The sequence below is a fragment of the Thamnophis sirtalis genome, unplaced genomic scaffold, assembly GCF_051295495.1.
Source record: "Thamnophis sirtalis isolate CommonGarterSnake01/CBP01778 unplaced genomic scaffold, rThaSir2_p1.2 scaffold_9, whole genome shotgun sequence".
NCBI classification, from domain to species: Eukaryota; Metazoa; Chordata; class Lepidosauria; order Squamata; family Natricidae; genus Thamnophis; species Thamnophis sirtalis.
The window spans coordinates 11,152,465-11,173,958 of record NW_028261389.1 but is presented as its reverse complement, the minus strand read 5'-3'; the positions used below and the strand labels follow the sequence as shown (position 1 = coordinate 11,173,958).

Below are 21,494 nucleotides of genomic sequence, written 5' to 3'. Positions count from 1 at the left end.
TTGTCTTACATGGGGTTTTGAGGAAGGAAGGAGGGAGCTACACAAGGGGATCTTTAGCATGGGCAAGCAAGCTGAATTGAATGAGCAGCTGGGAATAGTTGCTTTCAAGGTTTAATCTGCTATGTTTGGCATGATCCTTCTCATACCCCCTCCTGCCAAGCTTGAAGGGATGGGTCACAGCTGTCTGGAGCTGAAGTTGACCTCCTGGTGGTTATATGAATACACCCATGCAGTTTTCTTGGCATCTAGACAGCCATTCCCTTCTTGGAGGCTCTGGGTGAGAAGTCTTTTTCCCCATCTTCCCAATGTCGTTTATGGTTCTAGAATTTCTTGCTGGATTCTGATCCAAGTACCAGTGAGGTCTTATCTTGTTTAGCTTTTTGAGATCAGCTAAGGTCAGCTCAGTGCCACTTGTTGGTGTCAGTTACACTACACCGACTAGAAATCAATTCCGCAGGAAGGTTATTTTGTATTGAGAGTGGCTATAATATCAGACTTCTGCCAACCTAGCATTTCAAAAACACGTAAAAATGCAAGTAGAAAAATAGGAACCACTATTTTGGTGGGAAGGTAACAGCGTTCCGTGCACCTTCAGCATTTAGTCATGCCGGGCACATGACCACCGAGATGTCTTCGGAGAGCACTGGCTCTTCGGCTTTGAAACGGAGATGAGTACTGCCCCCTAGAGTCGGAAACAACTAGCACATATATGTGAGAGGAACCTATACCTTATAATATCAGAATCTTGCAGGTTTGATTGTGTTATTAAACCCCCTCCTACTTTTAATTCAGTGAATTAGGGAGGTGTCTGGGCTTTTTCTGGACAGTAACTGTCTGTTGTGAACTTAAAGTACGTTTTACACTGTGACAACAGAGATAGCATAACTCTGTCAAGCTCATCTTCCTTACTCTACAGCTGGGGTGGCTTTCAACATACCATCTTTATCGATTGCAAATATTTAATTCAGAATATCCAGATGGTAACTGGGGGAAATATATTTGCAGCTTTTAGATTTAGATTTTAGATTTTTAGATTTTATTTAGCATTTATAGGCCGCCCTTTTCCCTGAGGGGACTCAGGGCGGCTTACAATAATACAATTACAATTTTAATCAATTAGCTTGCCCTGAATGGTTTCCTTTAAGATCAGAAATGTTCCCATAGTTTCAAGTAGCTAAAAATACTCAAATTATCCGCAAGGATATATAAAAAGAGGGAGTAAAGTGATCTTTGAAATGAGCAAGGTATTTATGACAGAAGAGTTAGCACCCCAAAATTCATTTTCTGAGCAATTCCCTTTGCATGACTCCTTCCTAGTTTTTTACTCCTAAACGCAACTCTTACACTTCAGAAGCCACTATTCTCTGCCCAGGCTTCTGCAGCTGGCCAAGATGATACCAAGATGGCGAAATGAACCCCATGTCATGATTTAAGGACTGCTCCTTTACACATGCCTTGTGATATGCAAGGATATAAGGAGAAGCGTATACATGTTGATGTCAGAACACCAGAGGTGGGTTCCTACCTCTCCAGCCCACTTCGGCCCAACTGGTAGGGGTATGGCGGCGTGGGTTGCTAGAACCAGCAATGAGCCAGGCCTGCCACGCCCCCGAACCAGTTCCCCGGTCAGTGGTACCATCTTGTTTTTAAGTTCCGCGCATGCGCAGAACAATTTTAATTGAACTGTGCATGTGTGCGTAAAGCACGTGCACGAAAAAAACAGCAGTAAAGCCGGCCAGAACCCACCCCTGCAAAACACATTTCATCATTGGCCTCTCCCCACCCCTTCCCTCACCGATGCCCACGGCTCTCTGTGGTTCGTAAGAGGTTGAGCCAAGTGGTTGAAACAGATTTTCAAATCTGCTTGTGATCTCATGAGGCTTCCTACTTTGAGTTGCATCCAATGCCTGTTATTTGCCAACAATATTATGATCAGCTACAAAAGACAAATGACTTATTTTTAAATTTTGTGACAGGCAGATGCTTAACATACGGTGAATGCGGAAAATGTATGGAAGCCCCAGTGTGAGGGTAAACCTGGCATTATTGGTGCCCTGCTCCCCCAGATGTTTCCAAATTGAGGAAATTGGTGGAAGCATAATAGCTGGTTGCCCTCTACAGACTTAGAATCCATAGAAGTCACCATGTCACATTGCCGTCACACGACATATCACGTTTTTCCCTTCGCAGAGCTGGGGTGGGCGTGGCCTGCATGTGACGCATCCAGCCCATGGGCTGCCAGTTTGACACCCCTGCAGAGGATATGCTTTCCAAGCAGTTGTTATGGGAAGTGCCTCATTGTTTGTGAAGTCCAAAAGTTTGAAGAGGGAGTTCTTTTGTTAATCCATTTTTGTCTGTGTTGCCAAGAATTATTTAGGAATATTCTGTTTTATTTCATTTTACTAAGCTTCCAGGTGCAAAGTTATTGTCAGAATAAGATAGGAAATGATAGTTTTAGGGCATCATTTTGAAAGAAGACATTCTACTAACTACATTTTCTGTAATTCTCAGTCCTTAGTAATACCAGAATCCTCAGCCCGAGGGCACTTTGGACCCGTCCAAAGGCTCATTTTGTTTAATTCTGCATTTTAAATATTAGCCTTGATATATGCCATTTCCAGAATAGCTATCATGATAAATTCATCTTTTTAAAATAGTACTTAGCAAACATACGATATATTGCTGTTATAATCTATCAAAAGTAATAGTTATAAATCCCATGTGTTCATTGTGGCATTTCGACTGCATTTGAAATGGTTCTTTCCCCTCATTACTCTCTCAAAGTTGCCAAAGTTTTCTAGTGCCCTTAGGCTTCATGCTTATTTCTAAGCAACATTTTTAAATTTCTCCTCCACTAAACTGGGCATGGGCGTGGCCACTTTGTGACACATCCGGCCCCGGGGGCTGTGAGTTTGACACCCCTGATTTAAACGCTGTTGCTGCTGCCTCTTCTTTTTGAGTTTCAAATATCCCTCCCTCAACTATCCTCTAAAAATGGATGATATTAGATTAGTTAATAGAGTGAATTTGCTTTTTTCCATTTGGAAAGTTATTTCCCTCTTCAGCTGACCTTATTTTAGAATACGTAAATGTTTACAACATTTTTCAACATTTGATAGAGATCTGAAGATACAGTGGACAAGGTGTCATTCCATGAAATATTATTTTACCATTGGCAGTTTTCAAAATGAAAAACTCTTGACAGCACTATTCCTTAGAACATAATTTTCAAGCTACTGTAAAAGACTGATGATACTGTTATTTCTTTTTGTTTTCTGTAGTTTAAAATACTCTGGAGCCAATTCCCTCTGATTCCAAGCCTATAACTGAATTTAAAGTGTAATTGTTAATCTGTGCTTCAATTCAAGGTAGTATCAACAGTTTTAAAGATAAAAACTAACTGAAAATGTTGGTTTGTTTGAAAGCAGACAGAATGTGAAATTCAGTGTCATTGATGTGTGGCTTATTATTACATTATGGACAAACGCTACATAAGAATCAGTATTCCTTCTGAATATGTGAGATTGATAGAATGTGCTGTTGATAATTGTCATTATTTTTAGAAAGACAGGGTGTTAATTAGATTATATTGTTCCAAGAAGTTTAGGAAATTATCAGTGCATTTGCTTCAGTTTTAGGATATAAAAAAATAGGTCATTATGATTCAGAATTGTCTATAACTTCATTAAAAAATGATAGCTGGAGACATATATTTCATCCTATAATTTCTGCAGATTGATTCATATCTTTCTCCTTTGAGAGCCCGGCCAGATTTACATCAACATATTTGAGCATATCTGTTTTTCATTAAAATATATATATATATATATTTCCATTCTTCAATTCTTTCTCCTATCAAGGTGAATTGTGTAGAATATATTCAAGTGGGTTTATAAAACAAGGTACTAAACTTCATACCAAATTAAAATATATAATCTTTCTGAATTTTAAAGGTGCTGTGGCTTTTTCATCTTCCCGTGCTCATTTCATTAAATGTTCATTTCAAAGCAAAGTTATTTATATGGCTTTAATACACAGTGCATTCTCTCGGATTGTCACCAAGCGCATTTGCATGAGGATAGATGCCTTGAAATGAAACACTTTAAAAAATAAAAATAAAAAACCTTTGGCGGATCTGTTCTGTGATTGAAATATTTGACTTGCTAAATCCTTGCCTCATCTTTGTCTTTTCAGTTTTATTGTTTTAAACACAATGAGGTTAGGCTTCTAATCTAATTGCGTACACAAAAATGCTGTGCATGAATGTGAAAGTGAGGAGGGAAATTGATATTTTGAGAATTAATAACTTAAGTGATGTTGTGAAGGATTCAGAACTATGGTAAAGTGTTTGTTGTGATGGCCTCAGTACAGATGTAACGAGTTAGGCATTTTCTCTTTCCCTTCTTCTACTCTCCTGACCATAAAGTTGTGTCTTCATTCATCACTTTGGCTCCAAACTCACTTGTCCTTTTACCTCAGGCTTTGCAAATTTATTTTGAAGCATTTGTAATTCTAAAATTACTTTTAATTATAAAATTGATTTACTGCGGATTCAGGCCTAGCACAAGATCATGGTTAAAGAGTGGAAAGGAATGGGGAAGCGCCCACAATCACATGAGGGCGTTACATCTGTATTGGGCCTCTGCCCATTTATTAATGGAAAAGTTATAGATTTGCTTACAAGATTCTGCCGCCACCATTCCATAGAGTTTCACAATTTTTAAAAAAAAGAATCTTGCTAATCAGCAGTCTTAAAACGTAGAGTGAGAATTAATATAAGGCGTAGACCAGCGGTGTCAAACTCGCGCCCTCAGGGCGTCGTCACGTGTTGTATCATGATTTTTCCCCCTTCGCTAAACCAGGCGTGGGCATGGCCAACGTATGATGTATCCGGGCCATGGGCCGCGAGTTTGACACCCCTGGCATAGACAATTTCCTTCACACTACAGTTGATTGCACTAGCAATACATTTAGAAGTTTATATCCCTTGAGGAAGGAAGTATCAGAACGATGGTTTATACTAGAACTAAGTTGGGAAATCTCATGTAACCGACATTCCTGCTGTTTTTAGAAATTCCCATTCTGTATCTATTAATCTAGAATGGGCTATTTTGCCCCTCTTCTCTAAATGCTTATCTTCTCAATACTTCCTACGTTCCTCCAATGTTTTACATTTTGAACTACTGGTTCAAGACAGAGAAATCTTTTTATGCACATTGTTGTGTGAGAAGCAATTTTTAAAGGAAAACTTGACAAAATACACCCAGAATAGTAGGGCCCTATCTATAGGCAATTGTATTTCTGTTTGTCATAAGATGTAACTGAGAATATAACCTCTTAAGAGTTTAACAGAGCTTTCCTGAAAGGTAAAATAAAGCAGGATGGAGCTTCATATTCTGAATTCCCACATACAGATTTATTCTCTGCTGTTAGGACGTCAGATCTTTGATATCACTGATTTATGTACTCCTAATTGGCTTCATGGGGGTTCTTGTTTATTTGAGTGGCTAACAAAACTAAATTTAGATTATTTTACGATAATTATCTGAAGCTCACAGATGATAATACGCCATTCCGTTTTCATCTTTGGGGAAGCTTTCCAGCAAGAATAAAAACGGTTCTCCTTTCTGACAGTCTAAATTTGGCATCCATTATGAACGAAATTTACATAGTGTGTGTTGATTAAGGCATATTAAGTGCTTAACATTTTGATCTGAAGTAATGTATGCTTAATTAAACATTCGCTTTGGAATGCCTGGCTTGACTTGATTTTAGTGAAGTGGTTTGATGGCAGTGTTTTTCCTTATTGTAGCTGACGCAAGATGAAAGTAGGCCTACTCTGTACAAATACAGATCAGAAGAACTGGATATTGATGTGAGTACTGTTAGCTCTCTGAATATTGATTTTTTTAAAATTTTGTTTTTTAAATTAAACTGCTGTGTTTGTAAGTGAACAGCCTAATAACTCTTTCTAGCTTTTTGCAGCAGAGTTGAGTTATACTTTGGGATAAATTTGAACCATTAGGGAAAATGTACAATATCCTCTGCAGGTACTGAAGGTAAATCACATAACTCAGGGGTGTCAAACTCGAGACCCGCAGGTTGGATCTGGCCCGCACAGTGCTTAAATCCGGCCCACGCAGTTGCCTTGGAAACAGTGATGGACCAGCCTGCTGTCTGTTCCTCTGCCATTGAAAACACAGCTCCATTTTGCCTGGCAGGAGGCTGCAGGAGGCCATTGAAGCTGAAAACAGCCCAGAAGGGCCACGCACAACTTTCACAAGCTCCGTTTACGCTAGCAGTGTGCTGACAAAAGAAACTACTAGCAAAAGTAGCATTTGATCACATGAGTGAAGTCGAGTTGTCCACGCACACTCTGGCCAGGCCCCCCTCCAAGGTCAAACACAACCCTGATGTGGCCCTCATTTAAATGAATTAGACATCTCTGACATAGGTCCTAGTACCAAAATGAGTCAGTCTATACATGGAAGTACAGGTAGCCCTCAACTTACAACCATTTGTTTACTGAGCATTCAAAGTTACAACTGGAAAAATGTGACTTACGACCAGTTTTCACACTTAACGACCGTTGCAGCATCCCCATGCTTGTTAACTGGTTCATCTTTATGACCGTTGCTGTGTCCAAAGGTCACGTGATCACCTTTTACGACAAGCATAGTCTACGGGAAAGCCAGATTCACTTAACAGCTGAGTTGCTAACTTACCAACTGCAGTGATTGTGGCAAGAAAGGTGGTAAAACAGGGCAAAACTCACTTAACAAAAGATCTCACTTTACAACAGAAATTTTGGGCTCAATTGTGGTCATAAGTGACCGGGTGGATGGTGCAAAGGTTGTAACTGTGAAAAACTGCCATAAGCCAGATTTTTCAGTGCCGTTGTAACTTTGAATAGTCACTAAATGAACTTTTGTAAATCGAGGGCTATCTGTATTATATGCCTGACTTGAAACTAATCTCTATGTGCAGATAGAGACTTACACATCCAGAGAGACCAGTAGTCCAAAATATTGTACCTAAGAGGATTGATAAAGATGTTTGAAATTCTGTTTCCAGCTAAATGCATGATTTTGACTTGAAAGGTGAAGCTCCGCTGTTGGACATTTTTTTCCCAGTCTCTGCACGCACATGTGTTTATAGAGTCTGTGTATCTATAGTCAGTATTTCAAAGCAGCTATTGGCACGAATTATCCATAACTTTTCTTCTGCACTAGGCTAAGCTTAGCCGATTATGTGAACAAGATAAAGTCGTGCAGGCCCTCGAAGAGAAGCTTCAGCAGCTGCACAAGGAAAAAGTAGGATAATTATATTTATTATTCCAGATTTATGTTATTTTGCACGCTTTATTATCAGAACACTGATAAATGACGTAAAAAGGAAATCAGTCCAATGATGCAGAACATTAAAAAATTATTCTTTTTATTACCGCAGTACACGCTTGAGCAAGCTTTGCTATCGGCCAGCCAAGAGATACAAATGAATGCAGAAAATCCAGCTGCCATACAAAATGTCATCTTACAGAGGGATGATTTGCAGAATGGCCTGCTTAGCACTTGCCGAGAAGTATCTCGGGCTACGGCGGTAAGAAAATGCAATTCTTTTCTCTTAGTAAAACTCACGGGTGCGCTTAGCGATGTCTCTTATTGTAGCGCTGTCTGCGTGGTTTTTTTCTTGCCACATGCTTGCAAATACCGATTCGTCTTGGATTTGCCAAAGCTGTAGCAGGTTTAGAAAGTCTGGATGGAAATCATTTTGCTACAGTGGAATAAATGAATGCCTATATTTTAAAAAATAAAAATTGGTAAAATCTGCACGGCCTGTTCTAGCAAAAACTGGAATTCTTCATCAGATGAATTACCTTAGAATATCCTGAGGTCATCAAGCTGACATATGTATTTAAGCTGTCATTTCCACTCATGGAAATATATCACCACAAATCTTTCAGTTTCTTGTTTCTAGTCAAAATAAATCAGATCCCGAGCCTTTTCCTTTGCCATTTCCATCTGTGCTCTTTTTGTGTTATTATCCCCAAGCTGCCCTTTATCAAACTCCTATCTGCTGCTAGACATCCTATTTTTAGATGCCTAGACTTCGACACAGCCTACTAACCTACTTAGTTTTGATGAACAACTACAGGTAGTCAACTTACAACAGTTCATTTAATGACCCTTCGAAGTTGCAACGGCACTGAAAAAAGTGACTTACGACACCGTTTCTCACACTGAAGATGATTGCAATATCCCCAGGGTCACATGATCCAAATTCAGAATGCTTGGCATATTCATGATGGTTGCAGGGTCCCAGGATCACGTGATCCCCTTTTGTAATCATCTGACGAGCAAAGTCAATGGAGAAGCCAGATTCACTTAACAACTCTCTTACCAACGGCAGTGATTCACTCAACAACGGTAGCAAGAAAGGTCTTAAAAATGGGGCAAAGGTCAACAGATTTCTCACTTAGCAACAGAAATTCTGAGCTCAGTGTGGTCGTAAGTCAAGGACTACCTGTAATTAAAGGATCCAGCTATTTTTAAACAGCTGTGTGGCACACAAGTCAGTTCCACATAGTGGAATAACTAGAGCAGCGATGGCTAACCTTTTTGTCATTGTGTGCCGAAAGCGCGCACATATGTGCCCACACCTATAATGCAATGTGTGTGACCCCCTGTGTGCCCTGTCGGTGGGCACATGACCTCACCGAATGCGCAATGGTCCCCCCCCCACACTTTTGGCTTCTAGGTTGGTGCACTAGGCTTACTAGGCCCAAAATGGGGCACAGGGCGGCCACACATGTCCCCCCCCCCCCGACGTCCTATTTTGGGTTTGGAAGGCCTCTTGCACCAACCTGGAAGCCAAAACCAACCAACCAATTCCCCAACCAGGTTTTGAAGTCCAGACATCTTCATGTAAAATCCTTACTAATTGTTAATGTTGGTGTCCTTTCTCACCAATGTCAAACATTCATAAATTAAGAAATTAAAACTACTGATTTTTCCCTGCTACAAAGGATGCGGAGCAAATACTGAATGTTTCACTTTCAGACTCAAAATGTTTCAAACCCATATTTACTACCTCAACTCAGTTAGAAGATATAGAATTACCTATAGATATAGAATCATGGAACTAGAGGAGAGTACTTAGGCCACTGAGTCCTGGTCCCTCTTCAGTGCAAAAATCCAAATCAGTGTTCTTGACAGTTGGCTGGAATAGCTAAAATCCACCATCTCATCTTTTTCACACCTCTGAAAGAACTGCAGTTTACCTTTAAAACATCAAAGACTTACAGTATATGATAGTGTTTATATAGGAACAAATGTCTTCTTTGCACATTCCCTGTTTTACAGCTGAACCAAAAGAATTCCATCTACCCAGTAAGACCTAGTCAATTCTTAACAAGATTAGGACCCAACATGGCAGGTATCCTAGTCTCCTCCATCAACAGAGTTGTGTTGCTCCAAAGCAGACAGTGTGGCATATTATGGAACAGGGTTCTTTGAGCACATAAACTTCATCATGTAGTGATTATATTTTTATATATATGTGCAGTCTAGCTTTGGATTTGTAAATAGAATAAATAGTTTCATATTTGCTCATTGAGAATGTAATTGTGACATGCTTTTTGTGGTGAGCCATGGTGGCACAGTGGTTAGAGTCCAGTACTGCAGGCTACTTCTGCTGACTGCCGGCTGCCTGCAGCTTGGCAGTTCAAATCTCACCCGACTGAAGGTTGACTCAGCTTTCCATCCTTCCGAGGTGGATAAAATGAGGACCCAAATTGTTGGGGGCCAGATGCTGACTCTGTAAACCGCTTAGAGAGAGCTGTAAAGCACTGTAAAGTGGTGTATAAGTGCTAATTGCTTTTTAACATTTTGTCATCTGCTAAATAAAAAATAACATTTGCACTAGCCTCCGTTTAGCATTGGCAGTGCAATATCTGTAACAGTACAATATCTGTTAGAGTCGTACTGCAAAAGATTAGCCATAGCCTTGTTCTGTCATCTCTGTTTTGAGGAGAGAGGAGAAAACAGAAGCTTCATTGAAGACAGTTTTCAGAAAAGGCAGGGTAACCTAAGGTTAGATAGCTAATGTGGATAATGAAGAGCACAAAATAATTTCGGGAGGTTTGCCCCTGCTTTATTGTCTAAAGGAAGGCTTTGATCAGGTAGAGCGAGCCAAAATGTGGAACCCATTAAGACTAATAGGCATGCCGAGCTACTTGATTATTCTTTCGAGCAAAGTTCAAAATAAACAAGAAGCTACTGTAGGAACTGAATTTGAGGAAACAAAGAGATTCAGTGTAAGGAAGGGAGTGAAACAATAATGTGCTTTGTCATCTTTTATGATTAATTTACATGGCAAAAGTTTTTGAAAAGGGGCAATATTGGAAGAGATTGCAGCTGTAAACAAAATTGGAGGATGAAACACCAAGAGTTAGAGATATGCAGATGACACCTTTTGTCCGCTGAAAGTCAAATGTACAAAATTTGGTGATCGTGGAGCAAAATGTTCTGGAGGACTATTGGATGTTTGTTCCTAATCTCTCTCCGATTCCTCTCCCCGCCACTCCTGAATCTTCGCTGGAGATTTAATTTCTGAAATTATATTCATCAGCTGAAAGTGGCAACTTTACATATATACAGAAGAAAGAAAGGCATCATTTGAATGAAGTTTCAGAGAGGGAAATGGAAGATTACAGAGCTCTACAGAGCATTCAGTTCCACCTTATGCACATTTCTGCAGTAGTTGCAGAAATGCTCATTAGGAAAATAAAATGGAAAATGAAGAACCTGGGTTAATCTAAAATGTTAAGATGAAGGTAATGCCACTTGTAAATTCACAATGATTGCCATGAAATGAGAATGGTAGACATTTGTATTTTCTTAAACTCAAGAACAGAAAGAGAGGTAGAGAAATTAATCTTGCTCAGGAAGGCAGTGACAAATGTAGACAAGCTCATGACATATGCATACTTCTATCATCATAGAGATCGGAATAGTTGAAGCTGTGCTTTTCTCAATGATAATAGATATTATGATTGATGGACATTACGGAAAAACAAAGATAATTATTGACTTCAAATAATTGATTTAGAGGGAGGCATTAAGAATATAATGGACTTCAAGAAGAACCAAATAAGTCTGGGACAAGCCTTTGAGGCAATAATTAACAACTAGAAGCTTATTATTTCTGCAGATGATACATGTTGGAGTTGCACTAGGAAAATACAACCGAATGCATTGCACAATTGAGGGGAGGAGATGGGAAGACAATGATTACAGTGGATAGATAAGACTTGGAAATATTATTGTAATCCACCTGGAATTGCTATAGATCCATGATGGCGAACCAGTGGCACACGTGCCACAGGTGGCACGCAGAGCCCTCTTTGCGGGCATGCAAGCCATCGCCCTCAGCTCCAACACCATCCGGACGTGCCTCCCACCAGCCAGCTGATTTTCAGGACTGTGCCGTGCATGCGCGAGGGTCATGTGTGCATGCGCAGGGGGGAGCTCGGGGAGTCCCTACCCCGCAGCCCATTTTTGTTCCCAGGAGGCTGTAGGAAGGCGTACTAGGCACAAAATGGAGCACGAAGGGGTGGGTGTCATGTGCACATGGATGGGGGGAGCACGGGGGGTTGCAGGGGTGGGAGGGGGTCACGTGCACATTGCATTATGGGTGCAGGGGGGCGCTGTCACACGTATGCCAGTTTTCAGCACAAAAAGATTAGCCATCACTGCTATAGATTGTCATCTATAGGGACAAGCCAGGATTTGTCCATATGGTCACTAGACGTCAGCCCCAGCTCAGTGGTTCTAACTAATATAGCTATAAATCCACTGACAAATGAACTGTATCCAAGCAGCAAGTGAAAGGACACTTTTTAGAAGAAGTATCCACGTCAAAATCTTTTTAAGGCTTATGCCATACTAAAGAACAGTGAATCATTAGTCATACCAAGTAATGGATGTATGTGAAGGATCAGAATTGAGCAAAAGAAGCTTGCCCCAACTGTTCTATTGGATCTCCTTCCATGAGTTCATTAAAGTGATATTAAGGACAGCCCAGTAAATCCAAGAAACAAACCAAGTGACAATAGAGAAAGTCAACGGAGGACTTCCCTCTTCATCATTGCTGCCAATTACCTCCCAAAGACCCATTAGATCACACAGGGTGGGCCTCCTCCGGGTTCCGTCTACCAGCCAATGCCATCTGGCTACGACCCGGGGGAGGGCCTTCTCTGTGGCAGCTCCGGCCCTTTGGAACGAACTCCCCGTGGAGATTCGGACCCTCACCTCTCTCCAGGCCTTCCGAAAAGCCGTTAAAACCTGGCTGTGTCGGCAGGCCTGGGGTTGATGAGCTCCCTTCCCCTCTCGACTTGTGTGGCTGTTGGCTATTTTAAATGCTTGTCTTGTACTTTTATGTTCCCTTTCCCCCTTTGAGTTGTTCGCCGCCCTGAGTCCCGCCGGGAATAGGGCGGCATATAAATAAAACAAATCTCAATCTCAATCAGCAATACTGCAAGATCCTCAGTTTCTTTTTCAAATTAAAATATTAGGTTTTTTTCCTTGGGTTTGTAAAGTATGTGCGCATCTTTGTGGCAAGCCACCAAAATATGATGGCAGATATTTTTATATACGTATATTCTTCTGTTTTCAGGAACTCGAGAGGGCTTGGAGAGAATACGACAAACTAGAATATGATGTGACAATCACAAAGAACCACATGCAGGAGCAGCTGGAACGGACAGGCGAGGTTCAGGTGTGATTAGAATGTCAACTTTGTTCCATAGCATTTTCTGGGTATGGGTGTTTATGATCCGTAGCTCCCTAGATAGCTGGGGAGCAGGTTATTTGAAGCACCATCTTTTTCCCAGTCAAATATCCTCAGAGCAGGGAGGGAAGGGATGTTACAGGTCCCTTCTCCTATGGAGGTCCATCTGACGGGGCCTTCTCCGTGGTAGCATCATCCCTGTGGAAATAAGATTGGTCCCCACTTCTTTCAAAAGGACCTGCCACTTTTGCCAAAAGGTCTGGAGACTCCAGGATGATATGGAGCCCATCAAGTGATTGTTATGAAGTTGGCAGGAGTTGGGGGGGGGGGGGCGGTTATTGGGTTTTCCATTGGGGATTTATTTCTGTAAGCCACCCAGAGCCACCATGAGAAAATATTAATTATGTAAATCGCAAATACTGTTTTGGAATTAGCGGGTATGTGCTAGGTGGTGTGTGTGTGTGTGTGTGTTTTGGCAACGTAACGGATTATGTTGCAGAAAAGGATAATAGAATGACTAAACAGACAGGGTGTTGTTTTGAAAAAAATATGGTAGAAGGATTAATTAGAAAAGCTCAACCTGAGTGAATGGAATTAAAAATAAAAGAGGTTGAATGATATAGGATGAAAATGACACGAGGGAATTCTGAACGGGAAGTTCTAGAGATTTGTGTCACAATGATAATACGTCGAAGAGTAGAATTGAAATTAATACTACAGATAATAGTATTCAAGTAATAATGAAAAGAAAGTCATAAACGGCGTGAGAACGTTGAAAAAATGGCACGGCTGAAATAATAATGAAATTCAAGAGATGTGAAAATACATGCATGGTTTCCTTCTAGAGCGGTTGTGTGTCTTGTTTCAACATGTTATGAAGATTATGATTGGAAGGAAGCTGTCATTGTCACTCTGGACAAAGGAAAAAAGAATAAGAGTGAATGAAAAACTTGTAGAGGGATTAGTTTATTAAGCATTTGGCCCGAATACTTGATGGAAAGGATACAGGTGGTGACAAAGAATAACGTTTAGTAATTTATTGCTTTAGGGAGTGCTTTTATTGAGAAATATCTCAGTTTGAGAAAGAATGCTTATTGTACATTCGTTGGCTTAGAAAATGTCTGTGATAAATAGGCTTGAATTATGGAATGTTTTGCCCAAACATGAGGTTAAAGATTGGTTGCTGGGTTTATCAGCAGCATGTAGTGTAAGTTAAACAGGCATGAGGATAATTAGATTTTTAAAAAAATATTTCAAGACAGAGCAGGGATTCCCCTTTAGCTTAATGGCTAAATGAACCCTAACGCTAAATGAATAAAGTTTGTGATGACGGTAAAGCATATTGGTTGAGAATTATAAACAGGCTATAACTTCTTATTGGCTGAAAACATAATGATTTGCAGCATGCGTCGAGCAGTAGGGTGCAGTGAGGACTATTGATTTATAAATTTATTCTTTTTCAGAGACAATAATAATTGGCTTCAGAGAAAAAATGGTAGAAAGATCACAAGTTATATATAAATGGTGAAAAACTAGAGCAAGTTGATGAATTCATTTATCTTGGTCAATATTTACTAAGGGCAGGTTCTCCATTTTTTGCACAGTATATATTCAGTTTTTGGTCAGTAGGGGGCACCGCATGACATGTTTTGTCCTGATTGGAATTCTTCAGGTGTAGGTAGCCAGATGTTCTCCTTTGGGATTCAAACAACTACGTAGAAAATTAACTCACACACTTTAGATGTCTGTATACAGTGCATTAGGTTTAGGAGTATCCAGGAGCTTATTAGCAGCTCAGCAGTTGCTATCAGGCTGGTCTGCTTAAACTCTCACAGAAGAGAGATAACAGGTGTTACGTATTATACCATGGCCCCATTTATGAGATTTTACATGACTTACCAAACTATGGGTTAATCAGTAAATGTGGATAAAGTGTTTGAACCCCTTAGGACAGGGGTGTCAAGACCGCCGGCTGGATTCGTCATGCACTGGCCACGTCTACCCCCATTTTAGCAAAAGGGGGGGGGGCTTGCAATATGTCACATGACGATGCAAGTTTGACACCCCTTTTTCTTCTTCTTCCATATCCGTCATCGGATGTTGGTGATCATGTTGGCGATCCTATTTTTATCAACAATCACACAAAAATGTGCTGTTGAGTTTTATCCGAACCACTCCCTTAGATTTTGAAGCCGTGGTGTTGACACCCCTGCCTTGCGATAAATATCTAGTTCTGCATGCGCAGAAGCAATTTTTTCATGACTGCACATGCGCACATCAAGCGGCGGGCACGCGAAGCATGCGTGCACCTGAAGCGCGGCCCTGAGCGAACCGGCAGTAAAAGAATCCGGAATCCACCCCTTTTCCTGATGCTCAATGAAACCAAGAACACCACATAGAGTATACACTATTAAAAAACAGAAATTCCACCATCACTAAGATGGGTATTGAAGTCCTGTACATCATATTATTACAGATGTGGAAATTTTTAGAAGTAGAAATACTGGTAGAAAAGTAATGAATAATGTCCCTTGTTCACAAGGTTAGCAAGTTACAGAGAAATTTAATGGTGTTGGCATATGATCTATGTAGCGCGCACGCACACACACACACATGGTGATCTGGAAATCTTTAAAAACCATAAGTAGAATGGTTCTTGAGCCCATTGGTTGTATTTTATATTATAGGGAGTGTGTTTTTTTTCCCAGGCTCATGGGATTTTTTTTTATTGTTCCCTGAATTTTAATGTGAATATTAAAATTGAATATGAGCCTCAGTGGCGCAGTACTTAGAGTGCAGTACTGCAGGCTACTACTGCTGCCTGCCGGCTGCCTGCAATTTAGCAGTTCAAATCTCACCAGGCTCAAAATTGACTCAGCCTTCCATCCTTCCGAGGTCGGTCAAATGAGGACCCAGATTGTTGGGTATGCTGACTCTATAAACTTCTTAGGGAGGGCTGTAAAGCGGTATATATGTCTAAGTGGTATTGCTAATGTGAGCCATTCCCAAACATTATGGAGTCCAATCACATAAATAAAATTAGATAGATAGATGATAGATAGATGATTGATAGATAGATAGATAGATAGATAGATAGATAGATAGATAGATAGATAGATAGATAGATAGATAGAGAGATAGAGAGATAGAGAGATAGAGAGATAGAGAGATAGAGAGATAGAGAGATAGAGAGATAGAGAGATGAGAGAGAGAGAGAGAGAGAGAGAGAGATGATGGATGGATGGATGGATGGATGGATGGATGGATGGATGGATGGATGATAGAGATGATAGATAGATAGATAGATAGATAGATAGATAGATAGATAGATAGATAGATAGATAGATAGATAGATAGATAGATAGATAGATAGATAGATAGATAATGTGATTGGACTCCAGGATATGTGTGCGTGTGTATATATATATGAATACAATTATAATTTCTTTGGCTTACTGTACTTTACTGCACTTTGAATAATACTGCTTCTCCTGAAATAAATAAATAACCACATGCCCAAGCAATTACCCACTACCAATAAAACATGTTTTTATACGATCCAGCCGGGTAGGGTCTGAGGGCCAGAGAATGCTCATGTCAACTCAGGTTTTAAGGCTGGTCCTATTTCTTTCCCTCCTCCATTCTGGCTCTTTGATTACTTATCCAGAGTCCCACTAGACAACAGAGCTCTGGGCCATTTCACCCGAGCTGCATCACTTAACCAATGCACATCTCACACGTTGCACACAATTCCAACTAGGCTGAACTTGCTATTCCATAATTACGTGCGCCGACTATTTCAGACAGCAGTAACTATCTTGAGAGTTTGGTTATCTTGAGAGAAGCCAGCAAAATAGCCTTTTGATTAGGTCCAGGAGAATATCAGTGGATTCAGAGCACAACATAAAAGGGTGCATGATACTAGTTGAAAATAATTGGATGCCTTAAACGCACGGCGCCTCATCGCTAACTTTTATCTCTGGCAGAGTGAGTCGGCTGGGATACAGCGTGCTCAGATTCAGAAAGAGCTTTGGCGAATTCAGGATGTAATGGAAGGTTTGAGTAAACATAAGCAGCAAAGAAACAGCACCACGGAGGCAGGTAAATTAGCATATTGACTTCCTGCAGATCTATGGGACTAGCGGAGACACCTGTACGATGAATAAATGCTGTACTTATTCTTCTTTGATTAAATGCAATTTTACTTCCAAAGACTAAAAAGGAAATAATGGAAACTCTAAATCACTGCAAATTTATTGCTACTGCAACCATAATTTTTAACCATTATTTATGATAAGCTAAACATTCTGCTTTGTTTTTAAATAGGTATCATAGCATCAAAGACGTTTTCACCAAAATATAAAAATGAGGTATGATTTTCTGCTTTCTTTTTGAGATTCTATAGGAGCTATTTAATTTCCAGATTCCTGCTTCTCCATTTATGTGTATATTTCATAAGTTTCAATAAGATATTTATAAGTGGGGTGCATTTAAAGGTTAAGCATTCACAATAAACGTATTATGAATATAAATTTGAATATTGATTTTACTTTTTTGGTCCCTCATCGCGCGCACACATTTCAGACGAAAAGAAATACTGCTTTGCTTGTGTGTCTTCTATAATTACGAGCCGAGCACTTGAAACAACAGTTTGATGAAAAGCATGAAGCTGAATGCAATTGCTATCTGGGATAAGTGGAATATTAGTACAGAGTTGCCTTAAAAGGACTCTGCCACTGGTATCAATGTATTAAGAAAAGTGGACAGATTTTTTTTAATATGGGAAAGCTATAAAATCTTCATGATTTGCTGGTGGGTTTATTCACCCTTGGTGAATAAAGGTATGTTTGAATATTGATATGCATAGGGATGTTGTAAATAAATTTATAGAGTAAACAGAATAATTCTTTATGTAAAGAGCCACAGGTAGTCCTTGCCTTACAACCACAATTGAGCCCAAAATTCATGTTGCTAAGTGAAATATTTATTAATTAAATTTTGCCCCATTTTACGACCTTTCTTGTCACGTTTGTTAAGTGAATCATGGTAGTTGATAAGTATGGTCGTTAAGTGAATCTGGCTTCCTCATGGACTTTGCTTGATAGAAGGTCGCAAAAGGTGATCACATAACCCCGGGACACTGCAACCTTCATATATATAAGTCAGTTGCGAATATTGCTCACCCCGTGACCACTGGGATGCTGCAAGGGTCGTAAGTGTGAAAAACGGTCATAAGTCACTTTTTTCAGTGCTGTGGTAACTTTGAACAGTCACTAACTGAACTGTTGTATGTCAAGGACTGCCTGTATTTGTCCTAAGTGAAGGTCTTTCCTTTGCTTGAGGGTGGTGGCGGAAGGGAACTATTTTTAAATGGTACCCAGGTGTGTACAAATGGAAAGAAAAGAGAGTTGTGTCTACTTTTGTGTATCTAAACTGACGTAATTGGGATTTCTTTCCCCCTTTATGCTTCGTTGCGACAGCAGCTTCCCTCCAACCCAGAGGTGTCAAACTTGATTTCATTGAGGGCCGCATCAGGGTTGTGTTTGACCTCGGGGGGCTGGGATGGGCATGGCCAGGGGGCGTGGCCAGATTGATGTCACTCATGTTGGGGGCGCCTGTGGTGGCCCAAGCACTCTGCCAACAAAAATGAGCTCCAGAGCTCCGTTTTCAGCTCCGACAGCCTCCTGCAATCCTCTGCCAATAAAAATGGAGCTCGGGAGTACTGCCCGCGGCCCTCCCAAGCTCTATTTTCACTGGCAAAGGCACTGAGGGCCGGTCCTTCGCTTTTTCCAGGGCGGCCCCATGGGCCAGATCTAAGCACCCCACGGGCCGGATCTGGCCCCCCAGGCCTTGAGTTTGACACCCCTGCTCTAACCCCAAACTGTCTTGTAACTGCTGTGAAATATTTGAAAGAAGTTGTGTAAGTCTTGTAGGAGATGAGCACATCTAAATCAGGTGACTGTTCTGCAATCTTTAGGAAGAGGAAGTAGTCCCACCTCGTCCTCCGCTCCCTCGGTCCTATGACTTTGCAGAGCAGCTTCCCATAATCCCCCCTCTGCCCAGTGATAGCAGCTCCTTGCTCTGTTATAGCAGGGGCCCCGTCCATCTGCCTGAAGAGAAGAAGATTCATCAAGTCCAAGGCTACCAAAGAAATGGAGCTCACTGTGTAAGTGGCCACCATTGCCACCATCGTCCGCCCACCGAGCATCACGCGCCCTTCCCATCTCCTCTCCCGCACGGTTGCCGTTTTATTTGATTGACATCCCACTTATTTTATGTTGCTTTCCCTTACTCAGCTTCATCTTTTTGTTTAATTTTTTTTCAAGGACATTATTCATCTTTGCCATTTATGATGTTTGTTTTGGGATGGGGAAGGGGGTTTTCCTCCCCCCCCCCTTCGACATTTTGTGAATATACATGTCTCCCCTTGACTCGGATTGGTTGCATGTCCATGTTAGGTTCAAACAAAATGTGACTTGTCATTTAACACGGTTAGAACAAGATTTTTTGCTCTGTTCTATCGGGTATACAGGAAGTGTTGAAACATGCCGTTTTTACCGGCATGTTTTTTTTTTAATTATCATTTATTCAAAACCATTCATGCAGATTGTGTTTTCCAAAGTTAAAAAAATAAAATAAAATCATGACAGAAAACACCCTGCCAGAGGGAGTGTATGATTTACATTTGAACAGAGAAGAAATTAGAGACGGAACACAGTTTTAAAGACTTTTAAGGGATAAAGCAAGGAAAAGAAGAATGAAAAAGGACATTTTTTGGGAGGGGTGGGGCTCAAAAATGAAAAAGATAAAGATTTGTAGAAATTATTCCCTATGAAATTAGAACAATTTGACCTTTCCTGAACCGGAGCTTCAGATTTCGATGCAAATTTTTGTCATAAGGACAGGAAATTATTTTGCAACTAGGTGCTAGTACATCAAACAAGGAAAACAAGAGCCGAGGTGGCGCAGTGGTTAGGGTGCAGTACTGCAGGCCACTTCAGCTGACTGTTATCTGCAGTTCAGCGGTTCTAATCTCACCGGCTCAAGGTTGACTCAGCCTTCCATCCTTCTGAGGTGGGTGAAATGAGGACCCAGACTGTGGGGGCGATATGCTGACTCTGTAAACCGCTTAGAGAGGGCTGAAAGCCCTATGAAGCGGTATATAAGTCTAACTGCTATTGCTAAAATGAATCTATGTTTGTGGTCTGGTTCTTTTCTAGGGTCCTGATTATCGGCTTTATAAAAGTGAACCTGAGCTAACAACTGTGACAGAAGTTGATGAGTCGAATGGAGAAGAAAAAGCAGACCCCGTTTCTGAGTCAGAAGCTTCTATGACTAAAGGTATTAAGGAGACCCTGTGCTTTAAAATGTTTAGTTTAGTTTAGTTTAGTTTTATTGATTTGTATGCCGCCCATTCCCGAATGACTCCCGGCGGCTTACAATAAAACAAGGGAGGGGAATAATACACAAACAACATTAAAATATACAACAATCACAATCTCCGGGGGGCTGAATATTACGAGAGCCCCCCGGCCTGCTGGAGCACCCAGGACTTAACACCTTTGTGGAAGGCTGGGAGGGTAGTAAGGGTCCGGATCTCCACGGGAAGATCGTTCCAGAGGGCTGGAGCTGCGACAGACAAGGCTCTCCCCCGGGGAGTCGCCAGCCGACATTGGCTGGCAGATGGAATCCGGAGGAGACCTAACCTGTGTGATCGAATCGGTCTATGGGAGGTGATCGGCAGAAGGCGGTCTCTCAGGTTGATGGAAATGGCTTCATTTCCATCAACAGGGCAGGGCTGTCAAACTCCCGGCCCACGTCCGGTTTGACAAAGGGGGGGGGGAGTCCCAATATATCATGTGATGCCGCTGTGACATTGTGAGTTTGACGACCCCTGCAATAGGGCAATCTGTAGCTACCATGGGAGAAAATAGCTTTATTAGCAGAGTAACATTTTCTTATAAAAGGAGCATGCAAAGTTACAATTTAATTTTCCAGTGACTGGAAGGCATCGAGTCGGGCCTAACTCAAACAATAGGGGGGAAAATAAAGACAAGATCAAATCTGATATATGTAGTTAGACACAGCATAAATAGAGTTTTCAGGTTCGATTCCTAGTTTTATAATATCGGTAGTCCACGACTTATAACCACAATTGAGCACAAACTTTCCATTGCTAAGCAATACAATTGTTAAATGAGTTTTTTTTCCCAGGGGTGAAATTGAATTTTTTTTACTACCGGTTCTGTGGGCATGGCCTGTGGGCGTGGCAGGAAAAGGATACTGCAAGATCCTGATTTCCTCCCCACTCCTAGGGGAAGGATACAGCAAAATCCCCATTCCCACCCCATTCCAGGGGGAAGGATACAGCAACATCTCCATTCCCACCCCATTCCAGGGGGAAGGATACAGCAACATCTCGATTCCTTTCCCACTCCTGGGGGAAGAATACTGCAAAATCTCCATTCCCATCCCACTTCAGGGGGAAGGATACAACAAAATCTCCATTCTCACCCCACTCCTGGGGGAAGGAGATTGCAAAATCTCCATTCCCACAGCACTCCTGGGGGAAGGATACTGCAAAATCTCCATTCCCTCCCCACTGCAGGGGAAGGATATTGCAAAATCCCCATTCCCTCCCCACTCTGGGGGCAGCCAGAGGTGGCATTTGCTAGTTCTCCGAACTACTCAAAATTTCCGCTACC

The 21,494-nt window shown here is 41.1% G+C and overlaps 1 protein-coding gene across 1 annotated transcript in view; it reads left to right on the top strand.

Annotated features, from left to right (window-relative positions):
* LOC106542178 (pleckstrin homology domain-containing family A member 5) overlaps window positions 1-21,494 on the top strand; it is a 219,322-nt gene that overhangs the window by 180,427 nt on the left and 17,401 nt on the right. Inside the window, exons 17-24 of the mRNA XM_087722532.1 lie at window positions 5,813-5,875; window positions 7,233-7,313; window positions 7,450-7,599; window positions 12,676-12,777; window positions 16,776-16,890; window positions 17,116-17,159; window positions 18,767-18,955; window positions 20,010-20,130. Of these exons, the coding sequence (XP_087578658.1) occupies window positions 5,813-5,875; window positions 7,233-7,313; window positions 7,450-7,599; window positions 12,676-12,777; window positions 16,776-16,890; window positions 17,116-17,159; window positions 18,767-18,955; window positions 20,010-20,130 (865 nt within the window). The remainder of the gene's footprint in view (window positions 1-5,812; window positions 5,876-7,232; window positions 7,314-7,449; window positions 7,600-12,675; window positions 12,778-16,775; window positions 16,891-17,115; window positions 17,160-18,766; window positions 18,956-20,009; window positions 20,131-21,494) is intronic.